We start from the raw sequence: 22,271 nt of genomic DNA, 5'->3' as shown, positions 1-22,271 counted from the left end.
CCTTTTCCTCCCCTTCTTCTTCATTTCGTCTCATCCCCTGCTTATTTGCAACCTTTCAGCTCGTGGGAGCGAGGTATTTCTCTTTTCCCGTTCTTCCCCTGGCTTCCGGGCCCTGGTTGGCTGGTTGGTCTTGCAAATTGGACGAATACACCGGGGAGAAAAGGATGCGTTCCGCAAACCCGCGCGCTCTAAAGTTGAGCGAAACGCGAACTCTTACCTTATTCGTACACAGAGGCGGTTTATTCAACCCCCTTCCCGTGCAGTTACTTACTCAGTGCGCCCTTGCTAGGTGTGCAATTGCCGTGACGTGGTGGTGATACAGTGACACTTCGGACCGGGAGCTGAATCCCTGGCGCTGAGCTTTTTTCTCTTCCATTTCTTCGGATTGAGGTTCTGAGTTTCCCTGCTTTCTGGGGCGGGAGGCGGTTGAGATGGGATGATTTTGGGGGGTTGAGTTAGAACCTGGCGGCGCAGTCCCTGCTGAGGGAATTACAGCGGGGCGTTCTGGCCTGTTCGCCATGTTTCGTTCTCGGGTGTGTGCGAGGTTGATGAGGTCACATTACGAAATGCCACAGGGCCGATCACGATCGGTGTAGTCGTGGTAGATATTCGGTCTGATGACAGCCGCAAACGCCAAAAGATGGGTAACCGAAAGATGGAAACGAGAGACTTGCGGACTCGTGAGATTGGGAGATCGTAGCCTCCAAGAGGGGCTTCTTTTGTGCATTTGTAGATGCTCTTCTAGTAGTACAACTTGAAATCTATAGCCAACATCCATCGTGAGGCTGAGCGACGGGATCACGGTCCGAGTTGGCAACCGCTTTTGTACAATTACAACACACGCCGGCTTCTTCCATGACCCAAGACAAGTAACGTCCTGCACCGGTCTCGACAAGCCTCATTTTCCTCCGAAAGCTCCGGTGATGCGGTCCATGACAGTCGCCTTGCCCTCCGCCTTGCGCTGCTGCTTCTCCTTCTCCTGCTCGTCCCACAGCTTCTGCACGTTCTTGGCAACCTCCGCCTTGGCCTGCAGATCCGCCCGCAGCGCCGCCTCTTCGACCGCGCGCTCCTCTTCTGGCAGCTGCTCCAGCTTCTCCTTCCACGATTTCTCGAGATCTGGCCGAGGCTGGATGGCAGGAGCCGCCTCGACGGCGGCGGGTATTGAGAGGTCGAACTTGGGCACCGGCAGGCCTTCCTGCTTGGCCGCCTCGATGGCCTTTTCTTGCTCGACCATGCGCTGGTAGAGCTTGTCGGCGTGCATCTGGATGTCTTCTTCGACCTGCGCCGGGCGGTTGTAGACAGATTGGTAGCCCAGGGCTTTGAGGAATCTCTGTGTGCGAGAGCAGAGTGTTAGAATAACCCGAGTAATTTGTCTGGTGCCGTCGCGATGATTGGAGTGTAGGAAGTAAACGTACCGTCTGCATGGTATAGCACTTCTCGAACCGCTGCACCTGGTGCCTGCACATCTGCATCCTGTCCTCCCAGGAGCCGCTCTTCATGCAGTTCACCCACTCCTCCTGCTGCAGCGCGCAGTTCTCCAACGCCGCCCGGCCGATGTTGTGCTTGCGCTCCTTGTACCCGTCCAGCACGTCCATAAGCTTCTCGTGGTCCGTCTTGCTCTCGGCCTCGATCTCGGCGTACGGCCGGTACGTCTTCCACAGGTGCGCGTACCGTCCATCCTGGAAGAGGCTCTCCTTGGGCACTTTTGGTCTCGAGTCTGCTGTTGTGTCGGCACCGTTTTGATGTGATGTCTGTGATGTTGTTGCTGCTGAGATTGCTGCTTCTGCTGCTGCTGCTGCTTTTGTTGCCGCGGCGGCCGCTGCTTGTTCCGCTTCTTGGATCTGTTGCTGGATCTTGACGGGGGATTCGCGCTCGAGGAATTCGCGGAGCTTGGGGTCCAGGGACTTGAGAGGGTCCGAGGTGCTGGTGCTGGAGCCGAACCAGCCGTCGAACCAGCCCATTTTGAATGAGGGCCTCTGAGATAAGGAAGATGTCGAGGAGAGAGGGGGCGGAAGAGGAGGGGTATCTTGGGAAGCTTCGGAGGGGAGGAGGGGTGTCGCAAACTGAAGCTCTTCGAGAATTTCCAGGCGGGATTTGGTGATCCAATCAGATGCTCAGAAAGACACGAATGGATTGTGTCAATTGAAGATTGCGCACTGTACGAAGCACTGTATAGTGAGCTTAATTGTATCGCATTCTATTTGTCGAGCTGCGGCCATGGCGCTGCTGGAAGCTGATTGCGAGGTAGCAGCAGTTTTATCATCTCATGGAATTTCTTGAAGTGAAAGCCAGGCCAACGTTACAATATCCGGAGATTATTTTGGTTTGGGAAGTTTTGGTGTGAATTAGTTTACTCCTAATTTTATACCGCTGTTGGTCTCATACCTCTGCCAATATCAGGATTTCTGCTGTTGACGTGGAGTAAATGGGGATCAGGACGTGTGGACCAGAAGCCGGTCATAGGTAACTCAAATATCACATCACAAAGGCCACGGACAAGACAGCTGTACTTCCAATCCCTTATCATTTTTCGTTCATTCGACCTGAGGCACATCGTAGTTTTCCGTTCCCGCAAAAATCACAAGCCCATCGTGTGCCCGGGTCACCCAGAGAAACATAACCTCTAGTTCACGACCACGTAGCTATTTGGCTGATCGAATTCATTTTGGTCTTGATTCTGCATCTATAACACAATCATTGTGGATGCAGTTTTCCCTGATGACCTCCCATCCGGTATGAAATGAATAACCCACACCGCAGTCACGCCGTAAATGCCAATGAGCCGATTTAGAACTTGGAGAACTTCTTGACAGCCTTGCCGGTGCGGGGAAGGACACGCAGGACGTTGAAGCGGACCTGGTGTCCATGTTAGCAACCATGTTCCATACCATTTCATGGTCCGAGAGATCGTGGGGGGGAGGTCGGAACATACAGTCTTGGACAGAGGTCTGCACTGGCCAACGGTGACCTGGTCACCCTCCTCGACACGGAAAGCGGGGGAAACGTGGGCAGCGAGGTTCTTGTGGCGCTTCTCGTAGCGGGCGTACTTGGGGATGAAGTGGAGGTACTCGCGGCGGATGATGAGGGTGCGGTGCATCTTGGTGGAAACGACAGTGCCGGTCAAGATACGGCCACGGATGGAGACCTGGCCGGTGAAGGGGCACTTCTTGTCTGTAAGACGCGCCAACGTTAGCAATCGTGTTTCTGGTGATGTTGCATGTGTGCATGTTCGTATATCCCAGCGCGCGGCGTCGGTGTCGGTGTCTCCAATTCTGAGTTCCTCCTCTTCCCCTCGAGTGCCAAAATGATCTTTTTCGATGTTCTCGAGTGTCGCGAAATCCCATGTCGAAAATTTCCGTTTGCCGTGTCGCGTGCGCCAACATTCCCACCACATCATTCGCAGTCGGTGCTCGCTAACGTACCGATGTAGCTGCCCTCAATGGCAGTCTTGGGGGTGCGGAAACCCAGGCCGACGTCCTTGTACCATCTGCGGCCGCTCTTGCCAGGGCGAGCAGACTTCGCCTTGACCTTCTGGTTGAGGAAGATACCCTTCTGCTTCTGGAAAGCCCTCTCGGACTGGACGGTCAACTCGGTAGCCATCTTGACGTCGTGATGCGGTCGCGGGTCGACTGGGCGGGTGGGTGCTGTTTGGGTTAGAAGTCGAGGTGCTGAACCTTGCGATTTTTTTGGTCAGACTCAAAGTCGGATTGGATTGGCACGCACGAGCAAACTGATTAGGGCTTGCAACTGTGGGCTGTGGGTGTGGCTCCTTCCCTTTTTTTTTTCGGGAAGCGAGGGCGGTGTGTGGCTGGTGCCTGCTGTCCAGCCACGGCGAGCTGTGACCTGCCAAAGAGTGGGGCGCAGAGGAAGAATCGACGTCCCGAGGCGGCGACAGCCGACACCACAGCAACCACAGGCCCGAACGCGGTCTGTTGACATCATTCCTTAGCAGCCAATGAGAGGCCCAGTCAGAAGTAAACACCGACCCATGCAGCCCACCACCCGTGCTTGGGGTGTGTTAGGGGACTTTGAGGAACTTGGACATTCACGCCACCAACAATTGCGTTGCTCTTTAAGACGTGACATGTGCACGTCTGGCCCTCCCACTTGAAGCCTCACAGTCAAATCGCCACACCGATATTCAAGATGGCTTCATTCGGCGACGCGACCATGCCTTCCACACGGCGGACGCGCAAGTCCATCGGCGCACCGACGACGTCGAGGAAGGGAACCGACAAGGAGAATGCGACCATCGACGTCGGCACCACACTTGCAGAGAGTCGTAAGAAGTCGCGAAGCAAGAGCATTGGCCCCGGCGGCCTGGACGCCCTCAAAAATGCAAATGGCAACCGCAGAGCAGTGAGAATGCTCGTGTTTTGGTCTTGTGCACGCCCGGCTAACGTTCGCAGTCCCTCGCCGTGCCGTCACGGCCCCCGCCGCGATCGATTTTGAAGCCCACGATGCCGCTTCTGCCCGAGATCCCACCACACCGCAAGCGCAACGCAGACCTTATCGACCTGGGACCGCCCCGGACCAGCACCCCCTCGAACACATCCACCGGCAACTCCACCGGCAGCTCCACCGGCAGCTCGTCTGGTTCTAAGATTGCCTTGCGCACGGAGGAAGAGCAGCAGGCCGCATCTAGAGAACGAGAGGAGCGAGAGCGCAGAGATGCGCGACGCAAGTCGCTTGCCAACCGCAGAGTATCATTTGCCGCCGAGGCGACCCTTCACACATTCCACGAGATTGAGTTCAACCAAGACTCGACAGCGTCAACAGACTCGACGCGACGTGCATCTAGCGCAAATGGAAAGGGATCTGATCGGGCGTCCACGCCGCAAGAGCAGGTGGACGAGATAGTTCCCGAGTCACCAGAGAACCAGAGAGAGCTCCATCAGAAGAAGCGCAGGCGCAGTTCCACCGCAAATCTGATGGACTTCACCGACGATGAGAACACGGCCGCATCCGGTTTCAGCTCGGATTCTGAGCCTGCTGATGCGGTAGAGGAGGTGGATGGAGATGAAGAGGTCGAGGACTCGGACTCCAACAGCGATTCTTCGGATGACGATGGCACGATGATGACCATCGACGACAATGAGGTCACTGGCGCATCAGTCATGTCTGGTCGTACGGTCGCATCGGATGACGAGAACGACACCCTGGATGAGGCTCTGAGGATGGCTGCGCGACAAGCAGGAACTCAACGACTTGGCTCCGATGATGACGAAGAGGAGGAGGAAGTCATTCCTTCCTTCGGCTGGATCAAGAAGAAGCCACAGGATGAGGGTGCCAAGGACCAGGAGAACGCCCCCCCCCCGCCTGCGCGCAACAGTCCTCCCGAAGACGAAGACGACGATGACATGGATATGGACATGGACATCACCTCAGCAGTTGGTGGCATTATGAAAGATAAGACCTCTCAGAGTGCTTTTGACCCCAACGAGGACATGTCGATGGATGTCACACGTGCTATCGGCGGTATTCTTTCTCGAGTCAACCAACAAGCCGCCGAGCCGAGCCAGGAAGACCAAACCATGGAGTTTACTACCGCCGTTGGAGGTATCCAAAAACAGAATCCTAACGACACCCTGTTCGATGAGGGTGAAGATGAGGACATGTCTATGGAGTTTACAACTGCCATTGGCGGTCTTCTGCCGTCCCAGGCCAAGAGAGACACCTCCCAGAAGCGTCGCAGGACCATGACTACGCGCGACAACTCGGTCATGGACGAGTCAACAATGGACATGGACATGACTGTTGCCATGGGTGGCATCCTCCCTGTGGCTGATAAGACGCTTCATGGTGATGAGACCTTGGGTATGGACATGACTGTTGGACTGGGCCGGATCATGTCATCGCCAGACAAGCCGATGGAAGAAGATGACGCTACAGGGGGCATGGACATGACCGTTGGCGTTGGGAAGATTCTTGGCGCTGCTACCGCTTCTCCGGAGAAGGATGAGCCTACCATGGACATGGATATCACCACAGCTGTTGGAGGTATTCTGCCTACTTCTGAGGCGGCTGAAGCAGAGGACGCCACGATGGGCATGGACATGACCACCGCTGTTGGAGGCATCATCGAAGGACCTCAATCACCAGAGGCCCGGATTGCCGCCAAGAAGCTCATGGAGGAGGAGGTCGACAAGCCCGACACGCCCTCCAAGACCATGTCCGTGAAGCCAGCATCGCCTGCAAAGAAGCTTGCTGCGTCCGTCAAGAAGAACCCCCCGGCAGACAGCCCCGGTTTCAACCCGTTCCAAGGCAGAAGCCTCCGCAACAGCATGCCTCGTGCGAGCCTCTTTGGCGAGTCGCCAGCCAGAAGTCCTTCCAAAAGCCCAGAGAGGAGTACCAGGACACCTAGCCCACCGAAGTCTGCAGCGCCACCACCAGTGGCCACGACTCCGTTGGACAGCTCGCCAGTCAAGACACCCCAGTCTTCCAAGAAGCGAGGACGGCCCAAGTCACCGACCAAGTCGCTCCCCAAGTCTGCTTCAAAATCACCAACGAGAAAGCCCGCGACACCATCACTTGAAAATACTGCCAACCGTTTGAACGTCTTTCAGCAAGATCCAGCAACTGGAGCAAGGACGCCCACTGTTGTTCTCACTCCCCAACCCCGCAGGCATTCTGGTGTCGGCGCAGACAAGCCAGGGCTGGGATCACCCCGCGTTGCTGCTATTCTTGACCGACGAGGATCTCTTGGCGAAGCCGCCCAGCAGTTCGTACCTGGAAAGACCCGCGGAGTTACCTTTGGGGATCCAAAGGTCATTGAGATTGAAGTCGACAGAGACCGCCAAGATGAAGAAGACAAAGAGAACGGCCGTACAATCCTCGAGCGCGAGGCGGATGGCGAAAATGAGAAGGACGCAACGCTCAACCTTAGAGAAATGATTGACAGCTTGAGCCCGAAGAAGAAGCGCCTCCAGGGTCGCAAGAGTCTCCACGTTGGAAGCGCCAAGGGCCTGCTTGGCAAGCGTCCTGCCGAGCTTGACGACGAGGAGGAGCGCGAAGACAACGACGGCGTCAAGAGACTCAAGGGACACCAAGGAAGTCCTGTGAAAAACGTCAAGTTGGCCCAGCCCCCTAGCAAGGCCGAGACTACTGGTCGCAGATTGACTCGTTCTTCCCAACGCTTCTTGGAGGAAGACACGACAACTAAGGCAACCCCGACACATTCCGAGTCGCCATTGAAGAGTGGGAGCACGGCCAAGTCTCCTCACGGACAAGGACGCTTCAGAGATGTTGAGGATGATACCGCCACTCACCCCATGAACCTCGATGGCTCGCCTGTCCGACCCGACAATGAGCTCATGAACGACGAGTCTGAGGAGCGCATTCATCTTCAGGACTTCCTCAACATGACTTCCATCCGCTTCATGGAGTTGACAACGACAAAGCGGAGGCATACTCAGGCACCAGACATGTTTAGAGAAATGGGTGGGAAAGAGGATTTGTCTTTGGAGCGTTGTGTGGTCGCCGGCGCTTGCACGGTGCCCATGCTGGAACTTTACCAACACTCTTGCCGCGAACTGAAGAAGTACATTTCCGAGGGACGCAGAATCGTTCGAGAGATTGAGTCCGAGACCTTTGAGGAGAATCCGCCTCTCTTCCGGGAGTATATGTCCGCCTCTCCCGACTTCAAGAATATCCTCGACAACCAGTTCAAGAACGGCAAGACCCATGCCCGTCTTGAGAGCAAGGCCATGTGGTACGAGTGGCGAATGAAGCTCCAGGAGGGTCTGAAGGAGGGGCTTATCAGGATTGCCGAGGGCATGAAAACCGATGAGAAGGTTCTCCAGCAGCAACAAAAGCTGCTCGCCTCTACCCTTCCTGCGATCGTTTCTCGTTTCACCGAACTTGAGCAAGAGTACAGCAACCTGCAGGCCGTCGCCAATGAACTGGCGGACTGCGACCCAGAGGAACTCGAGACCGCCAGGGCTGATCTCGCCGAGGTCGAAAGCGACGTTCAGGAAAAGACTCAACTCATTGCCGAGCTCCGACAAGAACTCGAGGATGCCGAGCGTGGTGTTGAGGCCCTCACGCAGGAGAAGCAGCAGTGCCACGAGGACATCAAGGAAGCGGAGAAGATTCGCGAGGAGTGCCGAGGCTGGTCGATAGGTGAAATCAGTGCACTCAAGGGTACGTGAAACGTGGATCTCGTATCTTTTGCTTAGCTAACTTGAACCCAGGCCGAGTCGATGCCCTGGAGAAACAGCACGGTTGGGCCGTCACCGGCGTTTCCGGCAGCCAAATCTCCATGACGTACCTCCGTGAGATTGAGATCGTGTTCGACATTGCATCCTTCCAGCCCCGGAAGAAGAACGCGAGGATCGACCTGTGGTATATTGCCGCGAATCGCGCATCCAAACCCGTGCCGTCAACGCCGGAGAAGGAGTTTTTCCTGGAATGCATTCGGGACCACATTCATGGCCTGCCGCAGAGCCGCACTAAAATTGCGGATCTCCTCCACATGGTTCGCACTGCGTGGAACAAGGCTAATTCCACCTCCAACCATGTCCGTCGGCTGAACATCACCTTCCCGACCACAGTGGCGAGAGTTTCTGACTCGTCTATCGCGGTCAAGTCTTCACTTCTCATGGCGCCGCTGGAGACCAAGGTGGAGATTGCCCTCGAGATCAGGGGAGCGAGCAAGCCTGACGGCGTCGATTTCTCGCTTCACCCTGAGGCGACAGTCGTGTACGGGGAGCATTTCAACACCCCAAAGATTGCGGAGTTCTTGTCCACTCATTTGGGTGAGGCTGCCTTTTCTCAAGAGGAAGGCGCCCCTTCATGGAGCGATGTGGTCGTGGACCTTCACGTGAGACTTTTGGCGAGAGGGAAGAAGCAGTAGGAGTAGCAAGTTCACGTTTGGCTGCAGGCATTACTAGTACTACCTTGTAATGAGTGATGATGGTGGATTATTGTTGCTGGGATTATGTCGGTGGGAGGCAGGTTTGGTTTAATGGCGCCGTGAGGATACCCTGTGTGCAGTCGAATAACGTACATTTGGTTTTATCATTGTCGTATTACTTTACCCAAATGAGATTATCTTTGGTCAATTGTTTGAAGGCGTGATCGTCAACCAAATTTGGGTTCTACTTTTGACTATGGTGTAAGCACAACGAATTGATTGAAACGGGTATCAGTCGCAAGCAGAAAACAGGAGGGGAAAGGGATCAATTCCAAATAGGAATCAGAAATCAACAATCGCAAGAACAACAAGTAAACGGAAGATCGCCAATGTCGACTGAGCAGACGGCCTTTGTCCCATTTTATTGTGACGGATAACAAGTATCTGTTCTCGAGTACTGAGATATTGTGATACCAACTCTATTGAACATAGAATTCATTGAGAACAATGAGATAAAATTCTAGAAGCAAACGCAGTTTAGAATCAAAGACGGTTGGCAAACGGACGGAATCAAACGCGGCCAGACGAAGTGGGTGGGGGGTGCTCGGTGAGGCCCACTCACCGAGAACATCACGACTGCAACGTCGTTTTTCCAAGGGCTGCCTTTAGTGCGCTCCTAATTCCTTCACCAACCTGAAGAAAACTTCACCAGAATATTGTTGACGTCACTAGGGCAACGAATTTGAGAATTGGGTGCGACGGGCTCAGGTCCCCTGAAGGGACTGCTGCGTTTGGTGCCTTAGGGTGCTGGAGCGTTGACATCTTAACTTCACTTCACCCCGATTAGGGAATCCTCAGCTCACCCGCCCCACTCTACCGCCTCAGGCACGTGACCGACCTGCCCTCGTCGTCCGGTCAGTCTATTCAGTCTCGTCTCCCGACTCGGTTTTTGAAAAAAACCTCTTCCTCTTCCCTTCTTCGCCAACGTTGAGTCGAGATACCTTCCCACATTCGTCGCTTTTTAGCAGCTTTTCATCGCTTTTTAGCACGAACCCATCTCAATATCAACGACAGCTCCCCTTTTCGTCTTACGACGCCACTTTACCTTACTTATATTTCTCTAACCAAAGATTCCACACTCTACTCGCCATCATGGTCACTGAAATCTTCATCGACAAGGCCAACCTGGTTCTCCAGGCGGCCGCCAATCATCCGTTCCTCGCAGTTCTGGTCTACCTGGCCGGCATGGCAATCTCTCGGGTCTGGCACTCTGCCAGATTCGCCGAATGCTGGTACCAGTTGACTGGTGGACTGCTTGGTCGGATGTTGGTGGACGTCGCCAGCGTTGTCGCCTGGCCCATGAAGCTTATCATTGCCTACATGGCTCTATTATGGCGGATGTTGATCTCTTTTGGTTATGAGACGCCAACGGATTCGGCCCAGTGCCAATCCGCAAAGCCCAGGACTTCTGGACCCCGGCCTGGTACCCTCTTCGACGGACTCCCCTAGCAAGGGAGCTCGACGAACGAGGGCCCAGTTATGTGAGCCTCCTCTCCTTCTACTCTCAAGTATATTGCAGATTGCTAATCCAGCTGTCAGGCCCCCCGGTCCACCGCCTCCAGAGGTGGACCAACCCAAAGACCTAGCGACGGAAGACGCGCGCCTCGTCAAGGAGGTTACTGATGCTGATGCTCAGCTTCAGCAGCACTCTGTCGAGAATGCCGCCCTCATCGAGGAGATTACCAAGCTAAAGGAGAGAGCCAACTTGAAGGAAGCACAGACTGAGCAGCATTCGACCGAGAATGCCCGCCTCACTGAGGAGGTCGCCAGTCTGAAGGAGAAGCTTCGGAAGTGCGAGAAGACCGCAAGGTTGATCGCATCATTTCAGACGAAGGTTGCAAATGTCCCTCAGCCCCGACTCCTCCGCCCTCATAACTACAAAATCATCCCAAAGAGCCGCCAATATGGCATATACCACGTGAGCGAAGGGAAGATTCTCCAACCTCCCAGCGAGGCCACAGAGAAGCAATTGTCGCTGAGCAAAATCCTCACCGTTGCCAACACCACGCCCGCCATCGCTCCTCCTATTGTCTCCGACATCGCCCCGGTCAACATCACTCCTGTACTCTCGTATAGCAGCATCTTGATCGTCGCTGACACCGCCCCCATCATCGCAACTCCCGTTCTTTCCCGGACCGGAATCCTTACTGTCACGGATGATGCTCCCGTCAACGTCGCTCCTCGGCTATCTCTTACCAACGTCTTCACCGTCACCGATAACGCCCCGACCAATGTCGTTGCCATTCCTTCTCCTGCTAGAGTTCTCCCCGTCACCGACAACGCACCCATTGCCACCATTGAGCCCGCGATTCCTGCTTCAGGTGTGGTGTCTATCGACGAAGATAGTGCTCGCAAGGACGAATTGAATGACAACGTTCATGAGGAGGCGCAAGACGAGGGCGAGACCGAGAAAGAAGAGAATCAGGTCACGAAGTCTGACGAGAAGAATGAGGTTGAGAAAGAGCAAGAGCACGAGGACGAGAACAAGACCGACGGCGAGGATGAGCGAGACCAAGACGCAAAGAAGGACGACGACGGTGACGACGACGACAAGGACGATCACCACGATCTGGGCGGCGGCGGGGCAGTCTTGATGCTCCCCGATCATTCCCTGTCTGCATCTTCCATACCCGCGCCTCCAGAACAGCCCACGACTCCTGACACCAATGTCTTGGAACAAGTCCATACTCCCTCAACCGAGTTGCCTGTTCCCGCTCTCCCTACTCTAGCACTCAAATCGCCTGCCACACACAAGCGCAGACTGAGTGACCCCGAGGAGCCACAGAGATCCGGCCATGGACCTGCCTCTCGTCCAATCCCTACGGAATCCTCAACCTTGCCGTCTATCTCTTCAAGTGCTACAGTTGCGTCTGCCCTTGTTACTGCACAGCTTCCTACGTTCGGAAATGCGCCTGGCTCTTCAGATACAACTGCCCCGAACGCACTTAGTCAATACGCTCTACTCAAGATGAAGAGGATGGGGAGAGACGATGGGAACACGAAGAAAAGAGATGAAAGAAAAAAAAACGGCGAAAACACACGAAAACACACGAAAATCAAACAAAACGAGAAGCAAAAAAACAAGGCTACGAAGAGTGGGGAGAGTCATTGGAAGGAGAATCTGGCCACCAGCAAAGCTTGTTGTTTGAATATGGATGTTTCATTTCTTTGTTAGATTACCTGTTCTTCAGCTTCGTCCATCCATTTGTTCCACCACCTGTCCGATTCTGCGCACTTTCGGCATCGTCCAGGGCCCAGGCATCGTCCTCCAAAACCTCCCATTCCGGCACGGCCACCTCGCTCAGAAGCTTCTTCTTCAGCTTATCGGCAAGCTTCAAGGGGCTGGGGAGCTTGAAGCTGCGGACGAAATCGGAACCCTCCGCGCCTCCGAGGAACGTGTGAGTTGTGCCATGGGAATAGCGTCCCATCCAAGACGACGCCTTTCCGATTTCTTCTTGCTCTGGATTGTCGTGCTTTGTTGCGGGCGACGAAGACACCGGGGGGTAGATGCGACCTGTCTGAGTACTATGCAGCTGTTGGCCGATGAGCAGATTGTACAAGTTGCGACCCATGTGGCAGACGTCGTCGAACGAGTTGCGATCACCGACAGAGACACCCTGTGTGGAGCAGGCCCAGGCGATGTCGTATGCAAGCAGGGTGACGCCCTCGAGGAAGAGCGAATGCGTGACAGAGTCTTCTTTTGCGAGAGTGGGAAGGGCCTTATCGACATAAAGTGGCCGAGGTCGCGGGACATAATGAGGCTGGCTGTCTCGATCATCTGAGGTTAGGTTGGGGATGACAGAGGAACCAGGGAATGGGACATCGCCGTGCTGATAGGAGGAAGCGAGGTTGAAGATCGTGGGACGAGGATAGTCCCGATGCGGAAGAGTGATCTCTGCGGGCAGGCGGATCGAGAGATAATGGGACGTCAGTACGACGATATGGGCCAGGTTGGCAAGTGATGTGGACAATGTCTCGGGAGACACGACTGGCAGGGTCAGTAAGAAACTCACAGCATGTATCCAGTTGAAGCAACTTACCATTCATAGATGAAAGATCTATGATATCAACCCCACCAATCTTATACTCATATCGAGCTGAGGACCCTTTCTTGATTCGGCGAAGTCCATATAACTTGGCAGCCTCCATGCACAGAAAGGCTCGAGTAGTCGCCATGTTATCGGCGCTGCGGTTCCATTTGTACTTGGTTACCGAGATCGAGCGCTCAGTCTCATCCAACTGTCTGGATCTCCGGGCCTCAGTACCATCAGAGGCAGATGTCAGATCTGACTTGCGGCGCGACAAAGCAGCTTTCCGGTCAGCGATTTCTTTCTTGGCAGCAGCGATTTCCCGCTTTAGCTTGTCGGCTTGCGCGATGATCTGAGCGGTCCTGTCCTCGGCTTTCTTCTGGTCGGAGACTGAGGCTTCAATAGCGACGGCGGAGGTTGAAGAGTTAGCCGGGCCACTCTGGGCCAGCAAGTCGTTGATCTGCTGCTGGAGAGACTCGTTCTCCATCAACGCCTGGAGATTCCTCATACGGCCTTCATAGCAGCGGTTGCGCGCATCGACAGCGCAGAGAAAGGGCCGCTGCTGGGGATGATGCGGTCTTTGGCAAATGTCGCAGTTCATCTTGGCGGCATGCGGCGAGTCAAAGTTCGAAGTGACGCGAGGAGACGGCGAGTTTCAAAACGATCAGGGAGCGGCATGGGCAGAAAGTCGCAACGGCAATGACGTGGGGAATTTGACTTTCTGGCGGATGAGGTTGAGTTGAGTCCAGGACGTTCGGAGGGAGACTGCGATGTGAAATTCGCAGTTCCCAGATCGAAGTCGCAGTGAGTCGGCGGCAGTGTTCAGGCGATCTGACTGGGCAGGTCCTGTTCGAAGATATCGAGTCACGAGGGCGAGGTCGGGTGAGAGGCGGCGTTGAAAGGAAGCCAGCCAAGAAAGGAAACAATCGAGGGCCGTGGTCGCGGCGGCACTCCGGGCAGGCAGCAGGGGGGTCCCCCAACCCATTTGAATCACTGCGGCGCGCCACAGAGGTGCTGTGGCCAATCAACGCCACACTTGCCTGAACAGGCCTTGGCGGTCGCAGCGCAGCAATGGAGTGAGGCAAGCACCACCACCTAAGGTAGTGAAGCGGTCGGTCCAGTGTCGCTGTAAGTTCTGAACTTCCGACTTTCTCCACTGAGCCCAACAGCGAACACTACTACTACACCACCAACACTCCCTTTGTGGTGACCAAGAACGACGTTTTGAAAGGAGAAAAAACAGAAAACTTTATTCGGGCTCGGCCTCACAATACTATCGTTTAACACGAAACATCAAAGAAGATGGCCGAGGACGCGAACGGATCACAGAGACCCAAGTCTCTTCAGAGCACCAAGACGCCTGAGCCGCGGGTCGACCAACCGGCAACCAACGGCCACGACAATATCTCGCCAGGCACGCCCGGTCCTTTTCCTGATTTCGACTGGGAAGAATTTGAGGCCCGGTACGAGAAGGCGCTCGCGGACGCTGATGAGAAAGAGCGAGAGCTGATGGAGCAGTTTGAGAGCCTTGTCAAGGTGCGACTGCCCGCACAAACCATTCCAGAGCCCAACTGACCATGCATCTAGTACTTCAATATCTGGGCTTCAACTTCCAGCGCCCATGACAATGAGCGTGCAGTCAAGCGCCTACATACAAGACAGAGATACGTCAACATGCAAGAGCAGAATATGGCCCAGAAGCAGGAGCACAGTGAGTCCCCATCCTTGCATCTTCCCACTCAACGCGTCCGACTCACACCGTGTCAGTGAGGGAGGTTCTGCGGGCATTTCAGAGTGCACTTGCCCTGCTGAGCCGGAACTAAGATTTGGCCGGGGAGATGGGGTCCTAGGTGACGGAGCGAGACCTCCAAGAGGTCCTACACTTCTGCAGAGAATTGCATGGCTTTTGGCAGCAGATGCATTTGGTCGCGTCCACTCCTTGTTGCTTCCAGCGTGACGAGGTAAGGTCTCCACACGTGATCCAAGCTCGTGGACGCGCCTGGCCCACTACATGTCTTTGGCCTCATTCCGTCACCTTTCAATTTCTTTTCTTTTCTTACTTTCAACAAAACCACAAACGACCAGAAGTCCCACCGCCGCATCATTCTAGTCGCTCGTCATGGCCGCGGTCGGATCGGGTCAAGGCCGTGCCCATTTCGCCGTTCCAAATATCAGCAACGTGAGTTCAAACGCGCCAACCTGCCCCGTTCTTCATACTGACATTTGCCAGGACGAGCTGACGTCGTTCTTTGAGTCGCACTTCTCTGACGCAGCTTTGCAAGGGTTCAAAAGCGACTTTTTCAGCCCAGAGAAGCATGCAGGCGATGAAAACGCTGCCTACGACGACGAAGAGTACTACGAAGAAGAAGATGACGGACTTGGGTACTACCCGGATGGCGTCAAGCGCACGCTCACCGATGAGCAAATTGCCATGTTCCGCCACTCTGAAATTGAAGCTCTAAGAAAAGAGAAGGAAAAGACCGAAGAGCGTCGTTCTGCAGCCTCGCAAGCAGATCTTGAAGCTGGCGAGGTCGGCGACAATGACAGCGCCAAGGAAGCCGCGACACCTCAACCACCCAAACCAAAGAACAAGAAGAAGCGAAAAGCAGGCAAGAACAAGAACCACGAACCCAAGCCCGACCTACGAAAAAGAACTTGGGACGTTGTCGAAGTCGGTCTCGACTCTCTTGACTACGACTGAGACCAGCTCGGCAACATCGCAAAATAATTCCAAATAGCACTAAGGATCTGGCTGTTGCTGGGAAGAAACATGGGCCGCACACACGCTCATGGACCTCTGATGCACGCCGATATTCATTCCGGGCACGCCTGCAGCACTGCAAGTTCGACTCGAAACCCGACGTTCAGAGCAGCTGAAACCATCAATCACGGGCTTGATTACATGCAAGAAACTCATGAACACGACGTGAGTCCAATCGTTCTACATCTGGAGCAGATGCAAAAGAGGTATGTCGCTGCACTTTCTTCACGTTTGATCACGCATGCAATGATGAAAACTTCGTATCGTCATCCTTAGTCGGAACCCAAGCTCCGGGTAGACGACGGCAGTTGACTTTAGTTAACAGCCTGAGCCTTCGAGAGCTAGAACATGTCGAGCAATAATCTTCTCTCTGAGCATGCGTTGAAGTTTTCCGGAATCTTGTCCATGGTCTCTTGATATCAGATGCTGACTGCCTGGGACAGATTGCGAGGCAAAATTGCCAGGACATGGTCGTCATTGACGTGAGGACTCATGCATCATTGTACAGGGGATACAAGGGAAGACTTTGTGAAATGGATTGTATCAGGGGTTGAACAGTGGGCATGTACACATGACGCGAGATGCGAGATGCATCCACATAGAATATCAGGAGCCGGGCAAAAGGGCTGCCTACCTGCCCCAAAACGAATGGATCTGACCAAGGGATTTGACATATGTTTCTCGAATGCATGCAATGTGACGCGTTTGCCTGTTCTTTTGTGATGCTCATCTTCTGCAGCGGCCAAGGACATATGATATGGAGCTCCCGTGGCAACAAAGTCCTTTGTTCTCGAAGATGTGCCTGACACAGTCTCACCCAGACAACTGCGTCTGGAAATCGATGCAGCCTCGGGATGGCATTCTACTAGAAGCAGCAGCAGCAGCAGCAGCAGCAGCAGCAGCAGCAGCAGCAGCAGCACTGGAACAGCGGCAGCTCGCTGCATCGAGATTGGACGGTGGGGTGTGCACGGATCAGGCGAGCTTATCGGGCGGTCTGGACGATAAGCCTGCAGTGGACTGTCAGGCGCGTTAGGGGCCCGGCTCGGTCGGTGGCCAATCAGGCGGTGCTCTGAGGATGGACCGCTAAGCCTGATTTTAGACATCCCACCTTGATTTACTCCCTGCCCCATTCCCTCCCACACTGCACCACTCACTCCCAGAGTCCCAGGTCCACGTCCACCACGCTTGTGTCTGGCGACCGACCAACCTCAGCCACGACCCAGACCCCTCCCTTGTCTGCCCGCCTCCGCCGCAAAATCCAACCTACCTACCTTACGACAACATCATCACCATCTTCTACCAGTCCCGCGCGCGAACGCCGCAACGGTAGCCCAACATGGCGCGGGTGTACGCAGACGTGAACCAGAACATGCCCCGCAGTTACTGGGACTACGACAGTGTGAACATCAGTAGGTTTTCCCTTCGCCGGGTAGCACTGCGCCTCGGCCGAGTCCCTTGCAGCTCTCGCCAGAGCTTACAGCCGCCCGGTTTCCCTCCCATCCGGGTCGCGATCGCTGACAACGTCGACCTACAGGCTGGGGCGTGCTCGAGAACTACGAGGTGGTTAGGAAAATTGGTACGTTTTTTGCACTCTGTTGGGGGTGGTGGTCCCCGCGCGCCTGCGCGCATGTGCAATCCCGCATACTTTTTTCGCGCGAGTCGAGTTCGAGGCAATATCGTGCGAGGCTGACGAACGGTTGCAACAATACAGGTCGTGGAAAATACTCGGAGGTCTTTGAGGGCATCAACGTCGTCAACTACCAGAAATGCGTCATCAAGGTCCTCAAGCCCGTTAAGAAGAAGAAGATCAAGCGTGAGATCAAGATTCTGCAAAACTTGGCTGGAGGCCCCAATGTTGTCGCGCTGTTAGACGTGGTCAGAGATTCGCAGGTAAGCTGGGACTTTTGTTGATGCTATTCGGATGACGGGTGTTCGGGAAGCAATGGCTGACCTTTTTCTCCTTGCAGAGCAAGACGCCCTCTCTGATCTTCGAGCACGTCAACAACACCGATTTCCGAAGCCTGTACCCCAAGTTTAACGACCTTGACGTTCGGTACTACATCAACGAGCTTCTGAAGGCTTTGGACTTCTGCCACAGCAAGGGCATCATGCACCGCGACGTCAAGCCTCACAACGTTATGATCGATCACGAGAATAGGAAGGCACGTGGATTCTGCGCAGAAAGTTGAGGCTGGGGATACAGACTAACCGTGATGCAGTTGCGGCTCATCGATTGGGGTCTGGCCGAGTTCTATCACCAAGGCACAGAATACAACGTTCGCGTTGCCTCTCGATACTTCAAGGGCCCTGAGCTGTTGGTCGACTTCCAAGAGTACGACTACAGTCTCGACATGTGGAGTCTGGGCGCTATGTTTGCGTCCATGATCTTCCGTAAGGAGCCATTCTTCCACGGTAACAGCAATTCGGATCAGCTTGTCAAGATCGCCAAGGTGCTTGGCACGGATGATCTATTTGACTACCTTGACAAGTACGAGATCGAGCTTGACGCGCAATACGACGACATTCTGGGTAGGTTCCAGAAGAAGCCGTGGCACTCATTCGTTACCGCCGAGAACCAGCGATTTGTCTCTAACGAAGCAATCGACTTCTTGGACAAGCTTTTGAGATACGACCACCAGGTATGTTTCGCGACCGTCACACGGCCAGCAAAAGCTGACATGTCCATAGGAACGTTTGACGGCAAAGGAAGCCCAGGCGCACCCGTACTTCAACCCGGTTAGAGACCCCGAGGTTTTCAAGCAGAACTTGGCCCAGCAGAGCGCCTCCGGCGTTTCTAGCAACTGAACCTAGACCATTGTTCTGCCCAGACTGAGAATTGACCCACGAATCTCGTGATGCCCTCGACCACACCCGCTTCGGTTCTGCTATGAGCCGGCCCCCTTTAGCGGATCAGCGAGGATTACCTCCCACTGGCAGCCCGCTCTGTCAACTAGACTCAACCCGTATCCTCTCAATACGACTTTAACCTTATCTTTGGACAAAGCATGAAACACAAACCTACCTACTTCCCCTCACGAAACGGAATGACTCTCAAGACCGGTATCAATCTATTTTTTGGGCGATGACACAGATGGTGGTATACAGAGAAACAGGCGTAAACCTCAATGCAGGCGGAGGATTGAAGGGATTCGCACAGCGGCGGAGGAAAGCAAGGCAAAGGGGACGGAGACTTTGAGATGCTCAAAGGAAGGCGAGATGTCTTCACCACATGGAGGGGAAAGGCGTTTCACGAGGTTGATGGCCCCCTGTTTCGCTCCAAAAGCCCCCCTCAACGGATCCTTTCTGTCCATGATTCTGTGTGGAAAGCTTTGCATATGTGGTTTCATCATGATTTTCTTTTCTTCTCTACTGGTATTCGTCTTGATGTAGCGACTAATGAGGAAGCGTATCTTTTGCTTCCCAGATCCCCCATGCACATATGATCCGCAATGCCGCTGCAACGGATACCAAAACTCCATGCTAAAGCGCCCTTCACCTCGTCATCTACAGACACGTAAAGCAAAAATCCCTATCGCATTTGAATCCATCCTCTCCGCACCGCCTCATGTGACCACCGGGCGTCTTGACAAGCGAGCCGGATGGACTGCCGAATTGCACCTTTGTCGGCGTCACAGCAAAGGCCCACGCCGCCTTGCGCTTCTTGCCCCTGTCCGTTCCCCCGCCACTTCCGACGTTGTGGCTGCGCTGCTTCATGGGCGTCGTGATCTTGGTCTGCGGGCCGGCGAGTAGCACGGGCGCGTAGGACGTCTTTTTGCGGCCGCTGGAGCCCGGGGCGGAGCCGCCACTGGTGTTTGTCCAGGACTTGAAGAGGTCGAGAGTGAGTTCGTCTTCGTCGTCTGAGAGGAGGGAGATGAAGGAGCGGCGGGCGGAAGGGGTGCGCGGGGAGGCTTTTATGGTTGAGGATGAAGGGGGGGCGGGAAGGGAGGGCTGTTCGTGGTGGTGAGTGGCGGCTGCCGCGGGGGAGGATGGCTTCTTGTTGAATTTGACTGATTTGCGTGGTTTGAGGGCGTTTGAGGCGCGGCGTTTGAGGGGGCTGCTTGAGTTGAGGTTGAGGGTTAGCATCGGGGACGTCGCGCCGTTTTCTGGGACTGCGTTGGACTTTCTGGGACGGCCAGGTTTTGAACGGGGCGGGTTTGATGGTGGGTTATGGGTTGGGAAGGGGAGAGCTGGCAGTTCGATATCCACTGATTCTGGCTCAGGTTCAGCCTCGGGCTCCGTTGCGCTTTCTGCGCCGATGTCGTCCAAGAGAGGGACGGAGAAGCCTTCTTCTTGGTTTTCTTGGTTGTCTTGACTGTCTGGGAGATGTACGTCTTCGGGGATGGCGATGGGTGAGTTGACAGGGCTGGATGATGCTTCGACCGTGTCCGCCACCTCCGGCCCTTCTGTCTCGACGTCAGGTAGGATTGTATCTTCCTCGTCAGGTTCTGCAACGGACCGCTGCTCCATTGTGGTGGGATCCTCGGTGCTTTCTCTCGGAGAACTCTGCTCTCCCATGTCAGGGAGCTCTTCCGGTGCCTCAGCGGGAGCTTCCGGCGATTCCGGCTGCGGAGCGTCGAGGTCCATCCCGTCCAGCTTGTCTGCAAGGGGAGTCGCCGGTGAAGTCTGGATCTGGTCTTCACCATCTTCCTCCTTCTCCTCGTTGGCTGTCGTTGTCTCTGCATCATTTAATGGCACCTTAGATGTAGAAGCCACATATTCGATATCATTTGGGACTGGGGCATTCGTATTTCCGATAGGGGAGGCTGGAGCAGGTTTCTGGGTCCTCGCTGCGACTCGCGTAGTAGGAATGCCCTCCTCGTCGTCCGAGAAGTCGTAGGAGGGGTCGATGTGGTGTCTGATGAATTTCTCTTTTGGTGGTTCAGGGGCTTTGCTGGGTTGTTTCTCGGTGGTTTCGGAGGGCTTCGCTGCGGAACTGCTGTCTGTCTCGGGCATAATCGTGTCCGGATCAATCTGCAGCTCAGAAGCTCCGGGGATTTCTCCAGGGCCTGCTGTATCCGATTGTGTCGGAAGCTCGAAGGCTTCATTCAACCCGTAGGTATCGGCATCCTCAGGCTCTAGCACCTCTGTAACTTCTCCCGGCGGAGGGGTCTTTGATAGCAATTCGATGACAAGCTTCTGCTTTGGTAATCTCTGAGCCTCGTCGCCCGTAACGAAGTTGGGTGTCTCTGACGAGATCTCAGCTGCATCAGCCAGCTCTGCAGACTGTACTTTGCCTGGTTCGACGTGGTTTTCTGCTGGCTGTACTTTGGCCTGAATGGCTTGCAGTTTCTCCTTTCCTTGCTGTCCCTTCGATGGTTTTTGTTTCTTCGATTTGCTTGTAGCTTCTTTTTGAGAGGGGGACGGCTTTGTCGGTGCTTCCTGGGTTGCTGAATCTTCAACGGATACTACAGGCTGGTCTTCCTCAGCGTTTTTGTCTGGTGTTTCAACACTTGGTTCCCGATCTCCAGTCGATGTTGGTTCTTTCTTCTTCTCGGCCCTTGGTGCCCGCTCCGCAATTGAAACACCGAGAATGTCGTCGTCGTTGTCGTCATCCTGGGCAGTGAACGCTTGTAAAAGTTTCATCGACATAGGCCTTCCCACTCTCATGGACTCTTGCCGCGCGCGTGACAGCATCTTCATGTCGATTCGGGCGGGATCGGCGGTCATCTTCTCCTCCTCCGTGTCTGGCCTTGAGGACCAGATAGACTGGTAACTGATAGGGAAGCGATATCTCGAGCCGTGCATGTTCGCCATCAGACTATCGCCAAGTTTTGGTTTGCGAATCTCGGGAACCTTCCATGTCGGGTCGGCGGGCTCTGGATCTGCGCCCCAGACACTCCCAGGGAGAACCGAGCTGCTCGACCCCGGCCTGCGCGGCGCCACGAGACTTGACAGTCGCTGCTCTGACCTTAACCCTCCAATACTTGATAGACTCGGGCGTCGCTGAATTTCGGTACTTAGTCTGCGAACAAGAGCTGTAGAAGTACTTCCGCCCTTCTTCCCGTGCAGAATTCTCTCTTCCTCCTCTTCGTCGGGCTGGCCTACAGTTTCGGTTTCATGCTCCTCATCATCTTCCTCTTCGTCATCAGAGCCAAAAGCCTCCTCCAGAAGCATCCCCTCGTCTTCCTCCTCTTCCTCGTCCGGAACGCCCATGTCCCTCTCATGTCGCATGTTCTCCAAGTGACCATTGTTGATGACAACCTTGCCAGTTTTCAGGTCAATCTCGTCACCAATGCCCGTGAAGTCCTTTTCGTATTTTGCGAATATGTGCTCAAATGTTGACTTCAGTTTGAAGGCTGCGAAATTCCGAGACTGTTCAAGCTGGTAGCCGGGATCCCGCATCTGAGACACCTCTTCCGGCTCATAGTTGAGCTCATCGTCCTCGTCATTTTGTTGTTGACCCAGGGGTGATGGGCCGGTCCTCGGTCGCTTGGCTGGAGGCTCCATGGTGACTCGCAGGCGCCAATGAGGCGCGATCCTCTCATAGTTTTATGAAGGATCGGATGACGGCGACGACGCCGACGATTGGCATCCAATGGCGGTGATGAGGTCGGCCAACATCAACTTG

The 22,271-nt window shown here is 54.7% G+C and overlaps 9 protein-coding genes across 9 annotated transcripts; 5 read left to right on the top strand and 4 right to left on the bottom strand.

Moving 5' to 3' along the window:
- Positions 1–898: 898 nt before the first annotated feature.
- On the bottom strand, positions 899–1,961 carry CGGC5_v012410 (uncharacterized protein; the record flags this gene model as incomplete). The annotated part of the gene is made up of 2 exons (XM_032034106.1): positions 899–1,330; positions 1,416–1,961. The coding sequence occupies 2 exons, from the start codon at positions 1,959–1,961 to the stop codon at positions 899–901; spliced, it is 978 nt and encodes a 325-aa protein (XP_031886733.1).
- An 826-nt stretch (positions 1,962–2,787) lies between these two features.
- Positions 2,788–3,600, bottom strand: CGGC5_v012409 (40S ribosomal protein uS17; the record flags this gene model as incomplete). The annotated part of the gene is made up of 3 exons (XM_032034107.1): positions 2,788–2,856; positions 2,933–3,171; positions 3,423–3,600. The coding sequence occupies 3 exons, from the start codon at positions 3,598–3,600 to the stop codon at positions 2,788–2,790; spliced, it is 486 nt and encodes a 161-aa protein (XP_031886738.1).
- Positions 3,601–4,146: 546 nt separating this feature from the next.
- On the top strand, positions 4,147–8,854 carry spc7 (Kinetochore protein spc7; the record flags this gene model as incomplete). The annotated part of the gene is made up of 3 exons (XM_032034108.1): positions 4,147–4,359; positions 4,410–8,142; positions 8,193–8,854. 3 exons carry the CDS (start codon positions 4,147–4,149, stop codon positions 8,852–8,854), a joined length of 4,608 nt encoding a protein of 1,535 aa, XP_031886737.1.
- A 1,152-nt stretch (positions 8,855–10,006) lies between these two features.
- On the top strand, positions 10,007–11,679 carry CGGC5_v012407 (uncharacterized protein; the record flags this gene model as incomplete). Its single annotated transcript, XM_066152692.1, has 3 exons — positions 10,007–10,179; positions 10,454–11,594; positions 11,644–11,679. 3 exons carry the CDS (start codon positions 10,007–10,009, stop codon positions 11,677–11,679), a joined length of 1,350 nt encoding a protein of 449 aa, XP_066007833.1.
- A 411-nt stretch (positions 11,680–12,090) lies between these two features.
- On the bottom strand, positions 12,091–13,543 carry ATG14 (Autophagy-related protein 14; the record flags this gene model as incomplete). The annotated part of the gene is made up of 2 exons (XM_032034110.1): positions 12,091–12,902; positions 12,955–13,543. The coding sequence occupies 2 exons, from the start codon at positions 13,541–13,543 to the stop codon at positions 12,091–12,093; spliced, it is 1,401 nt and encodes a 466-aa protein (XP_031886727.1).
- A 701-nt stretch (positions 13,544–14,244) lies between these two features.
- Positions 14,245–14,765, top strand: CGGC5_v012405 (uncharacterized protein; the record flags this gene model as incomplete). Its single annotated transcript, XM_032034111.1, has 3 exons — positions 14,245–14,478; positions 14,530–14,653; positions 14,710–14,765. 3 exons carry the CDS (start codon positions 14,245–14,247, stop codon positions 14,763–14,765), a joined length of 414 nt encoding a protein of 137 aa, XP_031886730.1.
- Positions 14,766–15,061: 296 nt separating this feature from the next.
- CGGC5_v012404 (uncharacterized protein) lies at positions 15,062–15,643 on the top strand (the record flags this gene model as incomplete). The annotated part of the gene is made up of 2 exons (XM_032034112.1): positions 15,062–15,121; positions 15,173–15,643. The coding sequence occupies 2 exons, from the start codon at positions 15,062–15,064 to the stop codon at positions 15,641–15,643; spliced, it is 531 nt and encodes a 176-aa protein (XP_031886729.1).
- Positions 15,644–17,039: 1,396 nt separating this feature from the next.
- cka (Casein kinase II subunit alpha) lies at positions 17,040–18,508 on the top strand (the record flags this gene model as incomplete). The annotated part of the gene is made up of 6 exons (XM_066152691.1): positions 17,040–17,112; positions 17,238–17,279; positions 17,415–17,593; positions 17,671–17,838; positions 17,923–18,342; positions 18,392–18,508. 6 exons carry the CDS (start codon positions 17,040–17,042, stop codon positions 18,506–18,508), a joined length of 999 nt encoding a protein of 332 aa, XP_066007997.1.
- A 699-nt stretch (positions 18,509–19,207) lies between these two features.
- CGGC5_v012402 (uncharacterized protein) lies at positions 19,208–22,150 on the bottom strand (the record flags this gene model as incomplete). Its single annotated transcript, XM_032034116.1, has 1 exon — positions 19,208–22,150. The coding sequence occupies one exon, from the start codon at positions 22,148–22,150 to the stop codon at positions 19,208–19,210; it is 2,943 nt and encodes a 980-aa protein (XP_031886796.1).
- Between the last annotated feature and the right edge of the window lie 121 nt (positions 22,151–22,271).

This window comes from Colletotrichum fructicola (assembly GCF_000319635.2).
Source record: "Colletotrichum fructicola Nara gc5 chromosome Unknown KSG_Nara_v1_contig07, whole genome shotgun sequence".
In the NCBI taxonomy this organism is placed as follows: domain Eukaryota; kingdom Fungi; phylum Ascomycota; class Sordariomycetes; order Glomerellales; family Glomerellaceae; genus Colletotrichum; species Colletotrichum fructicola.
The sequence above is the reverse complement of the archived record's forward strand: the minus strand, read 5'-3'. Positions and strand labels throughout refer to the sequence as shown.